Source organism: Spea bombifrons, chromosome 2, assembly GCF_027358695.1.
Source record: "Spea bombifrons isolate aSpeBom1 chromosome 2, aSpeBom1.2.pri, whole genome shotgun sequence".
Classification (NCBI taxonomy): Eukaryota; Metazoa; Chordata; class Amphibia; order Anura; family Pelobatidae; genus Spea; species Spea bombifrons.
Genome location: NC_071088.1, coordinates 132014027 through 132031375, shown reverse-complemented (window position 1 = coordinate 132031375; position 17349 = coordinate 132014027). Strand labels below are relative to the sequence as shown.

General features: G+C 43.3%; 2 protein-coding genes and 1 long non-coding RNA gene across 3 annotated transcripts; all 3 read left to right on the top strand.

The window, feature by feature from the left end:
- Positions 1-1255: 1255 nt before the first annotated feature.
- On the top strand, positions 1256-10905 carry LOC128473870 (zona pellucida sperm-binding protein 4-like). Its single transcript, XM_053456094.1, has 13 exons — positions 1256-1421; positions 4291-4412; positions 5506-5599; positions 5779-5925; positions 6513-6700; positions 7173-7270; positions 7508-7635; positions 7809-7998; positions 8230-8377; positions 8451-8526; positions 8821-8925; positions 9017-9144; positions 10810-10905. Exons 1-13 carry the CDS (start codon positions 1256-1258, stop codon positions 10903-10905), a joined length of 1686 nt encoding a protein of 561 aa, XP_053312069.1.
- A 685-nt stretch (positions 10906-11590) lies between these two features.
- LOC128473869 (zona pellucida sperm-binding protein 4-like) lies at positions 11591-15600 on the top strand. Its single transcript, XM_053456092.1, has 10 exons — positions 11591-11720; positions 12179-12300; positions 12409-12508; positions 13267-13422; positions 13520-13707; positions 14055-14152; positions 14448-14575; positions 14858-15047; positions 15143-15290; positions 15427-15600. Exons 1-10 carry the CDS (start codon positions 11591-11593, stop codon positions 15598-15600), a joined length of 1434 nt encoding a protein of 477 aa, XP_053312067.1.
- A 238-nt stretch (positions 15601-15838) lies between these two features.
- On the top strand, positions 15839-16220 carry LOC128475391 (uncharacterized). Its single transcript, XR_008346496.1, has 2 exons — positions 15839-15937; positions 16050-16220. It is a non-coding gene; the product is annotated as an uncharacterized LOC128475391 (long non-coding RNA).
- Positions 16221-17349: the final 1129 nt, after the last annotated feature.

The following is a 17349-nucleotide window of genomic DNA, read 5'->3' as shown; positions in this document are numbered from 1 at the left end:
TTTTATGTTTTAATGTGTTTGGCAGCATGCAAGCATTCCTGGGAACTCTCTGAGCCGGAGATTGCTGGGGGAGCACTGGTTCTCCGGGTCAAGACCCGAATCCTCCGGGTCGCGGGAGCGGGGTCGTGACACGCCCTGCTCCCCGCCCACTTTTCTTTTAAATGGGGGTGTTTCCCGCTGCCATCAGTGGGACTGCCTCCGATGTCAGCGGGACCGCCCACAAATGTCAGTGTGCAGTCCTGGCCGCGTCCCACAAGGGAAGGGTCCGGGTAGCCGGAGCCCAGAAGTTCCCAGGTATGCATGCAAGTGGTGTATGTATTGTTTGGTTTAGACTTCTTAGCCCCCGCCCCCTTCAGGTACCTCCACTGAAACCAGGAAGAGAAAACAGGAAGCATACTTAAGTACACCTCTGCGCATGCTGTGCAGTATTCCCAATGAAGCCATCAGGACCTGAGCTTCCCCGGAAATCGTGTATGCCGCATGAACATTTGAATGCAGTAAATGTGTTCGGCGTCCACGTGACAAATACTCCAATGTGTGTTTTACATGAAAATAGGACTGTGGATAAATTATTTTTATCCTTAAAAAGAAACGCGATTCATATCTTATGACAGCTACAACAGCCAGATGCTGACACTCTCTGTTAGAACTTCCCTCGGGCTTAATGATCAGCCTCCAGCTAGCTGTAAAGTGGGGCAAGATGTCCCAGATACATGTATCATTTAACTGCGACCCTGTACACCTTCATACTAACTGAATCAGATTATTAAAGCGGCCCCGTCACACGAAGACATTTCCAGTCAGTATATGGGATAATATCTAAAAAGGGACTGTCACGTTCCAGGTAATTCATACTTATTACACCGCTAAGCACTTCATTCTATTTTTTTACTAAAGTATTGAAATAAAAAGGTTTTTTTCTGTGTTGTACGTGGGAGCCGCTATCTTCTTCTTGGATCGTATATGAAAGGAGTACCTTGTCCTTAGATATGTGCAATGACGGCTTTACAGAATCTGGTGTCAAGGACAGAAGGATTCTGACGCCATCGTAACGAGGGATAATGGAGTAGAATTAGCAGAAGATGACCTGGTTATATGTTTGGTGGATGTCCGGAACATATTACTCTGAATAACCAAACATTGCAAGAATAACACAATTGGTGGTGGTGGGGGGGGGGGGTATGAGTTAAGCCCAGAGGTCATTGGACAAATTAAAAAGGGTGGAAACGGTTAAAAATGCCATCGTAGGGCCACAATGAAAATGGAATCCCCCAATCTTCATCTTGGAGGCCGCACTCAGCAAAGGCTTATTGGACCCCTTCCTTACGCCCGCAGCACAAGGCCTGCCGGAGGGCTGCATCTTCCGAAGGAGACGTTTGAAGGAGGGGACCACCCTGAAAGGGCCACCAAGGGCCTCGTCGGTAAAGCCAAATTTCCAGAAGATGTCGCCCTGTACTCCCGGCCATGTTCTTATTCTAAAGAATGGGCGACAATTTCTCCTGGGAAAAAAACCCCACTTTCACGCAGACACACGCAGAACCAACTTCAAAACGGAGAGCACACTTTTTATAGAGAAAAAAGGTCTCTGCGATATCTAAAAAATATTATTTACAGACAGAGAAAATAACAGGAAAATCACAGGACAGGTTAAAGGATCTTAATGTAATTATAGCCTGGAAGAAAGACGTGACAGATGGGGGGTATGATAGAAACATTTAAATACTTAAAGGGAGCCCAGTATAAAGGAATAAAGCTTATTTCAAAGGAGAAGTACAACCACAACAAGAGGACATAGTCTTAAGCTAGAGGAGCAAAGGTTTAAAAGTAACGTCAGCAAATATTACTTTACTGAAAGGGTGGTGGATGCATGGAATAGCCTTCCAGCAGAAGTGGTAGATGTTAATACAGTGAAGCAAGCATGGGATAGGCATAAGGCCAAGCTGGATATAGGATAAGGGCAGGTACTACAGGAAAGTACTCAGAGGTTGGGCAGACTGGATGGGCCTACTGGTTCTTATCTGCCGTCACTTTCTATGTTAAGAAAAGTAAAGGTACTGACTGGCATTATGACAGCTTTCGGGACAATTTTTTATTTTTTTTTATTTAAAAAAACTGTCTAGATAGCGATAGGACAGTATGCTACATTTAGATATCAGCAAAAGTTTTAATAGAGCCGTCTTCTATAAACCACAATTAGCTAGAATAATCTATAATAGCAACCAACGGTTCTAGGAGTGGGTATCATAAGCCTCCGAAATGTTTCCAGTCCTCATCATTTCTATTCCATTTTCAAGAGCTACAAAGTGAATTCATCAGTTGATTAGTGAAATCCTAAAAAAAAAAAACTATAACTGGTTTACTTCTGGCTCTAGAAATAATAATAAATAATAATAATAATTAAGAGAAATAAATAATAATTTTGTTCAGCAGATAAGATCTAGATCCTAAATAGGTAGAGAAATTCTATAGGCTTTGGGATTGACTCAATCACACAGGGCAATTAAAGGGTTAATTGAGGCAATCAGTTGAAATGAAGGGCAGGTGATGGTATATATTAACGCGGGGAGCAGCCGGTCCCCTTCTCAGTAGCACCATGGGGTATCTGCGGTACTGGGTTCATTGGGCTATGCTGGCCGTGGCGTGGTGGCCAGTCGATGGCTTCCGTGATTTAGAACCCGTGGGTGATCTGAGTCTGATTTGCGGAAGGGAAAATCTGCAATTTATTGTTCCAAAGCAAGTAAAAGGGGATTTTAAGGTCAAGGCTTTAAGTAAGTGCTTAACTTTTAAGTGGCGTCACAGATTGCGATGCTAGATGTTCTTGATGCTTGTGTCGCCCCTCAACCTGATGAATTTAATGCTGCATCGAGCCATTGTAGGGTTAATTTTTTTAGCTCGCCATGCGCTATATGATGGGTCAGTCCTGTAAAGGTCCTCCTGCTTATTTAGTTCATGGATAACCCTATGAGCTGTTGTTGTGTCCTAATGCTTACTATGTATTATGGGGTTAGTGCTTGGTGGTCCTTCTACCAGAGCCTGAGGTCAGCCCTTCATAATGCGTGGTGGGGATTCAAATAGGAAACTCTCGCGTATGTACAGGCTGGAGAATGCGTAAGGGAAATGGGAGATTATAAACGCTTCTGTGGAGCCCGTGTCTCATAAAGCGTCCTTTGATTCGGCCGTTACCGAGAGCCCAGGCCATTTAGAAGCTCCTGTCCATTAACCCTTATGGGACGTTTCAATTTATTATAACGCTCCATTAGGGAAATGAGATGCTGCGACGCGGCGTCCGTACTAAATGCCGAGTTGATGTAACGTTAAGGCATTAAATAAAAGCTTCCTTTGATGCTTGCGTTAAACCTTTTGGTCTTCAAGGCTGTTACTGTCTTATGGAGTCAACGCTCATCAAAGAGTGACCTCCCGCTATAGAGAGAAATGATTATGGTGTTTTTTGTCCTGTAAGTACTAGTGTCCCTTAAAATACCTTTTGAAGACATCATTCTCTGAATTAAGCCTTCACAAAACACTGTGTCTGCTGCGTAGCGGCCATCAGTCCGTGTTCTAGCTGTGTCATTTTGGCCCAATATACTCGACAAGCACGTTATGTTCTTATAATAGTTCCTAAACCATAGTCTTAATCATCCAGAGGGACCAGGAGTCTGATTGAAGTCTGCAGGGAGATTGACTTCATTAGCATTGCCATAAAGTAGTGTCTCGGTGTGGTGTCCAAGTTCTGGAATCTATTTATATTTTGGGGTCAAGAAGGAATTTTTTTCCCTGGTTAGTGCAAAATTGGAAAGAGCCGAACTTGGGTTTTTTGCCTTCTTTTGGATCAACAGCAACAAATTAACAGATTTAGGAAAGGCTGAACTTGATGGACGCATGTCTTTTCAGCCTATGTAACTGTCTCAGCCTACGGCGGTGGCCCCCAGATCTGCAGATAACCATGTGAGCCAAAACCCACACGTTAAAGTGTCTGGCCTTCATGGATTGGATGACGGTAATGTGCCTGTGGGCTAATTAACACAAAGTAGCGGTTCAGTGGGTTCTCCTACCAGAACGTAGGTCTCGTGGGTGCTACAATCACTTCTGATCTACGCGAGTCTCCTAAAGGACTATGTCCTGCTATAGCTGCTTGAAACGTAGCAAGGGGGTCAGGTGCCGGTCCTGTTGAATATCTTGTCCTGTTGGAATACTTATGTTCATAAAACCATGCTTTTTCTTGGGTTTTTTTTAGTTTTCTATCTAATGCTTTAATTTGCTATTTTAATGTTTCGCTCCGTCTCCCTCCAGATAAAGAAGGAAAAATGGAGGTTCTTCGAAGCGACCCTCGCTGCAACACGTGGGTTACCCTGAAGCCAGATGGCTCGCTGGTTGTCGGTAGTGGATACGATGGTTGTTTTGTAAATCACAGGGTAAGCAGCTCCTTGCACGGCTCTCAATCATAATAAGTGAGGGGCGGTGGGAGAAGGTAACTCGTGGTGGGCTTTTCATCTGAACACTGACTTGCTACCCTACAGTTCTGTCACTGGTCGTAACGATACAAAAATGAAATGTAGTACTAAACCAACTTTAGATTTGCTGATCCTGCAAGGTGCAAGCATAATATGGAGCTTTAAGAGGGACTGTGGATTTATAGTAAGGAATTAGATAATTAACGCTTAGGGCACCTACATATTAGTTTATGAAATAGTATCCTCTGTGTCGGGGGTGGCTGACGGTAAATGCCATAGATACGAATGTATCCTGCGGTCTAAAATACCTGAAGCGGTGGGGGGGGGCTCATTTTTTCCCAATTTGCTCTGAATGTAACGCGATTATTAAAATTCCTCAAACTCGAATAATCGCTGTCTTCGGATAAAAGAAAATCCAATAATTCAGGGGCCGCAACAAGGTCTCAGTCCAATTAGAAGTTGTAGATAATGGAAGCTGTACCTGTATGCAAAAGGTGATTCTTTACTGACACCTTGTGGCCAAAACTAAAACTACACTTTCAAATCATGGGGGGGTAGAGTATGGATTGGAACATATAATTTAATGGCAAATAAGAACCATCTACTCTGCCCATTCTTGCTGATATAAAGACTCAAACCATAATATTCAGAATAAATAGATCCCATGCATGTTAATATTCCCTCGCTTTATTAACCCCCTATCACTTCTGCCCAGAGTCTCTTCCATATATTTACCACCCTCTCGGTTAAATAAGTCTACCTTAAATTACATCTAAGCCTCTGTTCCTCTAGTTCAAACATTTTGTTTTCTTTGAAATAAACTCCCCTCCTTTTACTTTGTTAGAAACATTTAAATACATAGAGATTTATTGCATCCCTTCTCTCCAACAAGTCATTTCTTGTATCCTGCCAACCAGTGTAGCTGGTGCGGTTGCCCTGTAGAGTCTAGCATGTAATTGGGGGGCAAAAAGCCATTGTATTCGGGTTTAAGGCAAATTCCACAAAATAAATGTACAAATTAAGTTGTATCTTCATTTGTTATACACGCTGTTAGGGTGCGGACTATGTTGTGACTATCGGAATTCCTAGGAAAATTAATGGAAAGAAAAATACTTTGCAACGAGAGATCAGGTGCTCGGATGGTGCAGGTAAACTGCTTGTATTCTCAATTGCTACATAATATAAAGTATTCTTAAAATATGAAGTTTTTATTTCTGGTTAAATCGGTGGCTTGCTGTACACAATGACCTTTTCTAAGTAAAAGGTATGAAGTTGTGGCATTGATGATGATGATGATGATGATGATGATGTTTTCTGTCCTCCATAGTCAATGATTCTCCCAGCCCTGACCAATGTGCTGCTATCCCAAGAGCTGACAGACTCCTTTGTTCGACTTCCCAAAGCCTGTGTCCGAGTCTCGGATGCTGCTATGATCCCAGTGACCGGTCTACTCCGTGCTACTTCGGCAGTGCAGGTAAGATGCTCTGGGGTGGTCGTATAATATCCTTTAAAACGCCGTTCTGGCTAAAGAACCCGGAATGGGAACTGTTGGGTAAACGGCGCTTATCAGAACTGAAAGCGCTTATAAAAACTGCCTGTAGCTTGTGCTAAAACTATGGAGCTTTTTGGTCTAAAAATAGGGGATTTTGGCGTTGGGCGAAGGGCTACGTAAGACTTATCTGTTTTATCCCACTGGCCAATGCTTGTCTAGTGGGGCTACAGGCCAAGATGCCCGGGTAATACGTTTGCCATGTGGCTGGCTGGAGGACTTGGCAACTCACAGCTTTTAGTTTGTCGCTTGATGGCACCTGAATTTAACTGTATAACCAAACCGGTTTGGGTTTAATCCCCATCCCACTTGGTCCGCTGAATCTACAATGGAAGTCTATATTTCTTGTGACGTCACTAAAATGGAATCTTCCTCATGCAAGTGATATATCGCCCGTCTTATCCGGTCGCTGTATGGATTGTGAGCCTGTATAAATAAAACGTAACGTGACTTCGTACCCCCTCTGAAGCCGTATGATGGTTCGTGTTCGTAAAATTCTGTCCCCTCCGCAGTAACCGCGTTCTGCACGCAAGACGGACAGTTCTCGATTGCGGTATCAAAGGGCGTAACTGTGCCTTCCCTCCTCGTGAGTTCTATTCGTCTGGCTAAAACAACCGGGCCGGAGTGCGATTCCGTAAATCAGAATAACGTATTCCGGGTTTTCAGCTTCCCGATCTCAAGCTGTGGAACAAATTTCCAGGTATTTTTATATATATATAAAATATATGTATTAATGCCAACAACCGGCAATAAAGGTTACATGGGTTGTGCCGTGTGGCAACTGGGCGTTGGTCTGCTATGCCCAGTTCTGGTCTGTGTACCTGTATTGGGCTTCATGCAACTTCTTCTGAATTGGTTTCTTGTACAGCAGCAGCGGCCTCAATTAAAATGTAACTTACAATGTGTCCTACTTTCCTGCAGCTTAAACGCTGCATCAGACTAACCTTTTCCACTTTGGAATTGTATACCATGCTTAGCGACTGGCGTGTCTGAGAACTCATTGAATGCGGCGACTTGACCCCGATATGCAGCCGCACTCCCCGCTTGTATTTCTATGTGTACGCTGATACCGCTGAACGTACTAAAAGTATTTAGAATGGAAGACTTGTGATCTATCTTCAGGGTTGGTGTGACCCACAGGCGTTCAAGGTTCTCTCTGTAATTTCTCTTAGGTACTTGGAGACAAAGCAGTGTATGAGAATCAGGTGATTGCGGAAGAAGATGTGAGGTCGTTTAAAGGAGCTTCCATCACCAGGGATAGCACGATGAGGTAAAAGACAATCGGTGATATTCATGAAGACTGTTGGCCTAAGCTAGAATTTACTGGTGGCCATACTACCTTAATGGCTGTTTTACGCCATGATGTCACCTAGCTAGGCTGTTAACGGTGCTGACCAGTTGCGGCTGGTTTCTATCCCAATTCCAGCCACTATGGGGGATGCTTTGGGAGTCCGTGTGTTGACATGGCTGTGAATGCTAGACATTAACTGTCCCTATATGTCCTCAGGATACTTGTGCGCTGTTACTTCACCGTTAGTGGCTTCCTCCCACTGAAGGCTGAGGTGGCCACGCTTCCACCCCCACCACCAGCTTCCAGCCAAGGTCCACTTATGTTGGAAATGAGAATCTCTTTGGGTAAGTACTTCTACGAAAATCACTTAATCTGGTAAAGTTATAGAAATTTAAAATGCTAAAAGGGTGACATCTATGTGCATAGAAACCGTGTGTCTGCCTGAACGTCAATGAAACGTTCTGTATCTGGAACTTGTGTGTTTGCTGCTGTAATTCTGTTTTCTTCCCTCCTTCAGACTCTACGTATAGACAATATTACACGGCCAGTGATTATCCGATTGTGAAAGTGTTGCGGGATCCGGTGTTCATAGAGGTCCGGATTTTGCACATAATTGACCCAGATGTAGTCCTCTTGCTACACCAATGCTGGGCCACCCCAACTTCTGACCCCTTACACGAAGTACAGTGGCCAATACTTGTTGATGGGTAGGCATTTTACAAATAGATTTAAGTAGTGTTTATCCAGCTCTACCGAAGGTGGGAATGCAATATTAACTACCTCCTGGCACACTCTAATGGTAATTAAGTCAAAGCCAGATTTACCCACCAGATACCAGAAGTCCTAGCATGTGTGAATTCCCCCCCCTCCCCCCAAAAAACTAGGCTTCAACTCTAAATCATGACTGTTTGTTTTGTGATCTCCCTGTTTATTTGCAGATGTCCTTTCACCGGTGACAACTACCGATCGGAACTGCTGCCTGTCACTGGAAGTCCCGAGAGAAGATACACCTCTCATTATTCACATTTCAACCTAAAAATGTTCACTTTTGTTGATGTCATCACTCAGAATGTACTGGGAAACCAGGTAAAGAGCTTTGTGCAGAAACATCCAAAGAACTGGCTTCCATTACTTGTAATATTTTAATATGTCATTCCAGGTGTATGTACACTGCAGCGGCTCTGTGTGTGTCCCCAGTCCGCCTGAGACCTGCACTACAACGTGTTCTGGAAGAAGTGAGTTCCCCTCATTTAGAATCCATTAAACCTTGGATCCAGTTTCCCTTAAATAGTTCTGTTGGGTTGGGCCAACATTACCAGTTCTTCTGCCATAGCTAGATTGGCTATGGTTATAGCTATTGATGGCTTGGCCAGTGGTGTTCCATTAACGTCGTTGGTGAAGGCGTGAGGACATTACTTTAGAAATGGGGCACATAGTATTGCACAACCAAGTTTAGGGTTAAAGACCATCTAACAAAACTTTAGAAGAAATTGGATACTTTAAAATTAATTTATGTATTTGTTTCCTAGGTAAAAGATCATTTGACTTGGATGGATCCGGCACAGAGCTGGTAACGTCGGAAGGCCCCATATTCTTTCACGACGTACAGGGAACTGGCAGCCATAACCAGCAAGGTGAGGCTCTTCAAAAGGTCTTCGAACGAGAGTTTGATGTAGAATCCATGATGCTTCGGTTCCTTCTAAGGTTCTCCCGTTCTTCCTGTAGGTGTTGCAGCTGAAGATCAGTCAGAAGAATGGCTGCAGAACGCCACGCTCGCTGTTGGAGGCGTTATCATTATGCTTCTGGTGCTGGCTTTGGGCATGAGATACAGGCTACGAAAGACGAGCGTTCTTGTAATAAACAAATAAATTTGATAACGTGACTTTAACCCAATCATGGACACCGTGTTGCTTATTACCATTGTCCAGGCTGTAGTTTTTATTGCCTACTGTAAACATTATATATTTAATATAATACAATAACACCTACATTTTGTAGGTTTTCACCTTTCCTGGTGTTCCTTTAAGGAAAGCCTTTGAAGAACAGGTTTTCCTTGGTACCTTGAAGTGTGGCAGAGGGTTCTGTGTTTTACTGGAAGTGGTGGATCGTTTCAGGATCTCTTTCCTAGCTGGTATATGATACAAACACAGATCATTGGGTAAACTAAATTTCCAGTCTCCACGTCTGTTCTCGTTACTCAAATTCTCCCCCGGTCAATGCTAAAGTTTTGTGCTTGCACAAATTGTTTACCACTGTTTACTCATGGGGAAATATCTTATAATGGAGTAAGTATTTACAATATAATCTTAGTTATGCCTGAATTACACAGCATAAGGTAACATTAATTGCCTTATGGAGGACCAGCTTAGTTCTTTAGATGAGACGCTCACTAGGTGTGGAAATTTCAAAAGGCATAGCGATATCTTGAAAATGAAATGCTCCATTTCACATGCAAACCCCTAGTTCAGTAAATATACCCAATAAATGTTCCTTTAGGGATGGTTACCTCCATTTTTTGATATTTGGTCCAATTAAGGGATATTCCCCTCACGGTGAGGTCTATGAGGCTTCAAACCCTTATCTGCTTGCCAAGCTTGGAGAGTGGGTGCTAATGTCAGAATAGTTTAAAGAGCACCGATGCTTTGGGCATCTTCTCCCCTACTCCACATGTCCAAAGACTTTGCAAACCACTTTCAAAGGGTAAGAATTTAATGAGGAATAATCATGCTGTTCCTGTGGAATATACCTACAGTAGATTTCTAGTGTGTGTGTGTGTGTGTGTATGTATGTATATATATATATATCTGTGTGTGTATGTATGTAGTTTTGATCGTTTACACATTTACATCATTTGATCATAAAACCTGCTTCTTTCATTGGCTTGGTGTGGACCCCATGCTTTTGTCAGTTATAAAAGTGTTATGAAAACATATCACACCCTACTTCGTGTACATCAAGGGTCCTAAGCCTTTAGTGACTCCAGAACAATCTCTGCTGCTACCCTTTCTTCTCTTCACCGGGTAGACCCTACACCCCAGCTTAAGATGCACCCTGTGATCCCTGATTTATGGCGATGGATGACGAAGCTCGCAAACTTATGCCCACATTCATCAGCAAAGCTCAAAATTCTTGGTCACACTTTTTATACCAAGAGGGGGGCTTGGGTTTAAAGATTCCACTCATAGCGCCTCAACAAGAGCTCTTGGCATCTGGGGGCAACACTGACACCAGCTGGCGGGTGGCTCGAGTGCTTTGCTGCCTTGTGGTGCATGGGACAATTGCCCTTCTTGCCCCATGGAGGTTATGACCCTGTCTTCACAGTAGCGCCGATCACTGAGATTGATAGGAAAAACTACAAAGGCCCTTTGCCCTTGAAGTGTGCAGGAACATATGGTGGAATCCGGTGTATTAAGCCAAACACTTGGGCTGCCCGGTCCTCCAAGGCCGCAGTTCTTTGGATTTTCCCAGCTTTAGTGGAGACACGTCAATTAAAAATGAATTGAACTACTTGTTTTCAGATAGGGCTACCCAGAATTCCTGGCCTGTTTCCGTCCATCTGGATTTGGGTACAGGCTAAGATCCAGGCCAGATCCAGCTCGTCGTGGAAGCAATGACGATTTATTCTTTAATAATCCAACAAGACCAAGTCGAAGCCAACGCAACAAAGGGGATAATGGATACTTTGTGGGTTTCTTTTCTTAGGATTCTGTAGGCTGTATTGGTTTCATGTTGCTTTAGTTTCCTCATCGACAGGACAAGAAATTAAAAAGCAAGGAAAAAGAAGTCTGAATGATAGAATATATCTTATCGTCTGGGACATCTGAATGCATTCTCAGTCCTCAACACTCCAGGTTCTTAAGATTCTTTTATACGACTACAATTAGATGAATCTAGATGCGGATTCCTTCCTCGGACCAGCTATGTAATTAACCTTCGCATTACCCAGCGGCGATTAGCTCTGAACGTCCTGGGTTGAAAATGAACCAGGCTTTCGCGATAATATTAATCATGTATCGAAACTTTTATTTGATTACATATTATTCAGCAGGATCAAGGTGCGCGATGATCAGTATTCTTTCCATTTCTCGGAAAGCTGCTAGGAAATCAGCTGAAATTAAGCCTTGTCCATATTACAAGCACTTAATTAATAATTAACCAATAATTGATTGCAAGTGTTCTATAGATCAGCCTTAACATATAAAACACTTCCCAAGCAGTTCTGGGTGCATGCATTAGGGTTGGTCAGTGAGGATGGTTGGGGTAAGGGGCCATGTGTCATGGCTGGCTTGGGCTTTAATCATGGTCTGGGCTGGTAGTTTGAATGGAGATACTCCAGAAGAGGTTGGGTTGCTTTGTGCAGAAGATGGTATGCTGTATACTATCCTCAAGAGCCAAATGGGAGATGCGGTTCCCAAATTGACTGTTCTAGGTGAGTTATTTCACATGCGCAACCTTTTCAGCTTCTACCCGCAGCTGTTTTGTCTACATTTTGTGAAACTTTGGATAGCCAGGCTGATGCTCTAGTAATATTTACATGTCCAAGGAACATGAAAATACATGTATTAGAGCTTGTAGGAGTTTGAAACTGAGTGAGAAGGACCTTGGGTACACAGCTTGGAGTTGTATTCAAGTGATCGTTGTCGTCATAATTACTACTTTAACGGGTATACCTAGGCTAAATCACCTTTTTTAAATACAGATAACTTAATTTAAAATGCATGGCTTTCATGTGGGGTGTTTTCTTTTTTCGAGGCTAATACATGATGTTTTCAGCTTAGTGTGTCTACAAGAATGCTTTAATGCTTTTATTAGACAACCTGGCAGTCATCTAATATGATGTACCCGTGCGAGTAACGCTCAACCTTTTTATTGGGTTTCTCTTTTCAGACAAGAAGGGGAAGGTGGAAATATTGCATGAAGATGCAGTCTGTGGCTCAAACCTGACTGAGAAAGCTGATGGGTCCATAGTAATCGCTGCCACTTATGATGGATGTTTTGTTAGCCATAGGGTAAGTAGCAAACACAACTACAGTATTTGTTTTTACTACCCTCTTCCTCCAATGATGCAAGGGGTGTGAAAAGCGGAGCTTGCCGTCATTGTTACTTTGTCTCCACAGAATGACTCGTATGTGATGGTTCTGATGGTATCTTATAAAGATGACTATGGGGAATGGAAGGTCCCTGAGCAGAAGGAGCTGAGTTGCCCAATCAGGCCAGGTATGACCCCAGCTCTGTTAATGTATATCTAAAGATTGTGACTCAATCTTAAATTGAGGGTCTTAATTATGCAACTTGGAGCCAAATGGTAATGGGGCTTGTCCAACAGAGGGCTCTTGGCTAGGTCACATACTTTGTGGCCTGCCTGGCTTGATCATCAATGAAGTAGAAACTCAATCTGCTAGCATGCACTAGGTGGCTTTGGGGAAAAACTGGCAAAGGGGGCATTCAACGAACTGTCTCAAATGGCTACAAAACATCGAGACTACTCAAGCAGCTGCCTATGGTGTTAAACTGGTAGAGGGTGTCTCCATGGGGTTCTCTGCTAGGATTAGCAAGCAATTGTAAGCATGCAAAGGGGTCATAGGTGACACTTGCCTAGGGATGAATCCCTGTGTGTTAAGTACCATTTCTTCTACATGTCCCAAACTGAAACTTGTGATCCCCAATTAGAACACAATGTGTATTCTGGCTCCTTGCCAATTGCAATGCTTATGGTCCTCCTGGAAGGAGCTCTTGTAGTACAAACTCGGAACATAATGGCAGATCAGACCCATTCAGCCTATCTAGTCTGATGGATTTTTCCTGGTGTCATGACTCGGATCTCATTTATTCCTGTTTCTTGTCTTAAATTTAGTATTCTTGTGTTTATCCCATACATGTTTGAATTCCCTTGCTGTATTGAGAGCTACTTCTGCTACTGGGTGGCTGTTTTGCTTATCTACCACTCTGTTGTAATATGAAGATTTATTTTCCAGCCATGGATGCTCCAAGCCCTAGTCAATGTACTTCCGTTATTCCATCGGACCGGATTCTCTGTGGCAAAGAACCTGTTAACGGTGATCTTTGCCAAAGCCTTGGATGCTGTTATGATGCTAGCGATAGAATCAATACCTGTTACTATGGAAACAAAGGCAAGCGATTTGCTAATAAATTCAGATCCAGCATCTCAACAAAAAATACAGTATTTTCAGTCCCTCATAGATAATGCATATGGTATTTGACTTTCAGTAACTGTACAGTGCACCAGTGATGGGATTTTCTCGGTAGCCATCTCAAAGTATGTGACCTTACCACCTCTCAATCTGGAGTCGGTAACCCTAGCCAGGGCTTCTGATCGAAGCTGCACCCCCGTTACCATCAACAATGCCTTCCTTCTCTTCCAGTTTCCGCTTTCTGCTTGTGGGACGACCTTTAAGGTGGGTGACTTCTTGCTAGTGCCCTCTTAACTTCCTGGTTACCATGGAGACCTGGTTGCAGCTAAAAATCCTGTTTATCATTAACATTATGGCAAATGGGCCTCAACTCCTGAACCGGTCAATGCTTCATTACCTCATTGAACTATTGTTCCTATTGGAGAATAAGCGTGTGGGGGGGGGATCCTAAATGGAACTTTATCTGTTTTATAGATCTGTGGCAATTATAGAGGGTCTCGCAGCCTTAACCGCACCATTGTCGGTCAACCCATTCACTTGATGCTGTTTACTTGGGGTGGGAAGCTTGACCATTGTAACCTACTAAACCTCACTTTTAATGATTTTTTCAGTCTGTAGGTAATCAGGTGGTATATGAAAATGAGCTGGTATCAAAAAGAGGAGTGCTAACCTGGCAAGGCTCCTCTATTACTAGGGATAGTACCCTCAGGTAAGTGGTCGTCTAACATGAAACTTCTACTAGCCATACATCTGATGGCTTTAACACCGAACCTGGAGGTGGCGTGTATGTAGAATTCCAACTGGCCATAAGAACCTGTTCTGCATTACTGCTAGCATCAGAGCTATCCTTCCTGAAAGGATGAAGCCATTGAGAATGTAAATATGAGCATCCGATGCGCACTATCACTGTGGGCTCCTTAACGACCATGGCAGCTCGATGTAGTGGTGGTTACCTGTCACACTGCTAAGTTAATTTCTAAACTTTATTTTTTTCACTCCATTAGGCTGACTGTCCGCTGCACCCTGTCTTCAGACTCGTTCCTCCCTCTAAATGTTGTGGTGTCGCCTCTGACTCCACATGTGGGTCTGACCAGTTATGGGCCATTAAACCTGGAGATGAGACTTGCCAAAGGTGAGATGGAAATGGGCAATCAAAATGCCCCCCCCCTTGGCAACTAACAGGGCTTCCTAATAACTACAAAAACTGTCTGTCTCGTTATTCACAAATATCCAGACAGCTGTTGTAAGCCTAATCTTTAATTGCTAGCCATAAACTGCTCTAAATGTAACTGCTGTGCCCAACTTGTATGCTTACACCAGTAAGAACTGCATAGATTATCTACGTGGTTTACGGGTACACCAGCACACTGGGATAGTCTTGTGGCTGCTTCTTAAATCTGAATGCTCCTCTTAGATAATAAATATAGTCAGTACTACACTGATGGAGAATACCCAGTTGTGAAGCTCTTGAGAGATCCTGTGTATGTGGAGGTCCGTATCTTGCAGCGGGTAGATCCTCAACTTGTACTGGTGCTTATGGATTGCTGGGCAACCCCAACACCTGATCCTTACCAGCAAACTCAATGGCCACTTCTGCTGGAAAGGTGAGTAATGGCTAAATATGAAGATGACCATAACAACTGCCGTTAATAGAGCCACCGCTCGGCTAACCTCATGGTTATGTCCACGTGAATTTTAGATGCCCATTTGGAGGCGACAACTATGAAACATTAGACGTAGAGGTTGAATATCTGGCCAACAGAGACTTTGCCTCTCACTACAAAAGATTCATTGTCCGCACGTTCACATTTGAGGATACCACATCACAACAGCCTTTGCATGGTCAGGTTAGTGGCTTGATAGAGATGTCGGCTTCTTATATTTAAAATCTATAGGAAAAAATCCATGCAGGTGTTATGATGGACACTGTATGTCCCTGGCACATTGGTCTTCACTAATCTATGGTGTGGTCTTCTCACTCAGGTGCACTTACACTGCAGCGCTTCGGTCTGTGTGCCATCTCCTACAGAGCGGTGCCTTGCTTACTGTCCAACCAGGCGTAAGTATAATGTCGTGGCTCTGGATTTAGGGGTAGCTGAGTGGGTTGAACAGCACAAAAAAATGTTTTCATGGAACATAGACTTTCAACTTGTTTAGTCTGTGGCATCGCTGTACCAGAATCTGGGGATAAATGTGATCATAAACTACAGGATATAATGGGTTATCCCTTGTTGCATGTGAAACATTTTATGCGTAGATAACATTTGCGTGGGGTCCTGAATAAGGCCATGCATACAATCTAGAAATGTGATGGAATTAACACTGTAGTTATGACTCACTTTATTGGGTTTTGTCGTCAACATCTAAATTTTTTTGTGACTTTTACTAGGGAAAAGATCTGAGACACATCCTATACAGAACATGAGGCTGGTGTCATCACATGGACCTATTGACTTCCAGATTTCAATGGAAAATGGAGAACACCTTTTAAGAGGTACATTTCAGTGTATGGTGTCTACTAGCCTACAGAAATTTAATGACTTTTAATGGTATAGGATGTGTCTAATTTTACATAAATGTGTGTTTTGGTGTCCTTTCCCCTTCAGAGTCCAGACAATCGTCTGCCTTGACTGAGAAGATTGAGTGGGTTGGCTTTGCTGCTGCCCTGAGTGTAATCTGTGTGGCTGCGGGTGTTGTTGGCTTGTGGCGATTCATTGCACGAAGATCGCATGATGTGACTCCTGTAAATATGTAAACAATAAAATGTAAACAAGTAATTGTCAAATTCTTGGCCATGTATGTGAATGCTTCATTATGCAAAACTCTGGGGTAAGGAGCCAATTGTCCCTGAGGTTGTTGCTTAAAGTATCTGGTTATCTATAGGTAGGTGGACCTGGTATGATGCATGCAACTTGCCGGCTTTCTTGGGGTATATGTAATGTAGGATTAGGGTGACCATTGTATTTCTGCCATTCAGGGACACGCTGTGTGCATAGAATCAGACATACAAATCCTGTATCTGCAGGTATACAATAATCTACAGCTACATAGCACTGTAGGTATAAACCAACAGAACACACAAGCCCAGCATTGCAGGTATAGATCAACTGGAAATTGCATGTAAACTCAGCACTGAGGGTATAGATCAAAACACATGGCAATGGCATTGCAGGTATTGATCAACTGAATAAGACCTAAAAACACCTGCAGGTATACATAATGTATGGTAGCATAACAGATTTACACACAAACCCAGCTTTGCAAGTATAGATTAACTGGCATTCACATAAGAACATTACAGGTATAGATACCCCCCCCCCAAATCACAGGCATAGATCACAGGTTACACACCCCAAAGCCAGCCCTGGCATCTACACTGCCCACATGGAACCTGACCAGCACCCAGATCACACACACAGGATTTGCCATATTGGTCCCCCACCCCAGCTCAAACACCCTGCTTGTGCTATCTTTGCCTTTCCACAAATCAATTATACATCCGATGCACACTCTTACGGTTGCTCACTAACTTACACTTTTATTTACACATTCACTAATGCATTTTCTTACAAATTCATTAATTCTCTCCCACATTCAGACAATTCTTTCACTCATTCTCGCTCTAATTTATTTCAATATTCTTACTACCATCTTTCTCACTATCTACCCCTGGCACCCCCCCCTTTTTTGTAGTGGGTATGCGTGGCCTCTGTCTCCCTGCTCTGCCACGGTTTGCACTGCTTTACTGCTGAGCGCCGGAGTATGACATCAAATGCCAGTACTCGGCATGACATGCCAGCCCTTGGAGTCGAGGGGCGCCGAGCGGTTGCTGAAAACGTCATCTCTCCTCCATCAAAAGACAGCGTTTTGATTCTGGGATAATGTATTGTCCCGGACTGAGGCTGC

Coding starts and splice junctions, on each gene's coding strand:
- LOC128473870 (XM_053456094.1), top strand. CDS start 1,256: ATGAAAATGGAATCCCCCAATCTTCATCTTGGAGGCCGCACTCAGCAA. Junction 7,636..7,808: donor GGAAATGAGAATCTCTTTGG/GTAAGTACTTCT, acceptor TCCCTCCTTCAG/ACTCTACGTATAGACAATAT. Junction 8,527..8,820: donor TACAACGTGTTCTGGAAGAA/GTGAGTTCCCCT, acceptor TTTGTTTCCTAG/GTAAAAGATCATTTGACTTG.
- LOC128473869 (XM_053456092.1), top strand. CDS start 11,591: ATGGTCTGGGCTGGTAGTTTGAATGGAGATACTCCAGAAGAGGTTGGG. Junction 12,301..12,408: donor GATGTTTTGTTAGCCATAGG/GTAAGTAGCAAA, acceptor TTGTCTCCACAG/AATGACTCGTATGTGATGGT. Junction 12,509..13,266: donor GAGTTGCCCAATCAGGCCAG/GTATGACCCCAG, acceptor TTTATTTTCCAG/CCATGGATGCTCCAAGCCCT.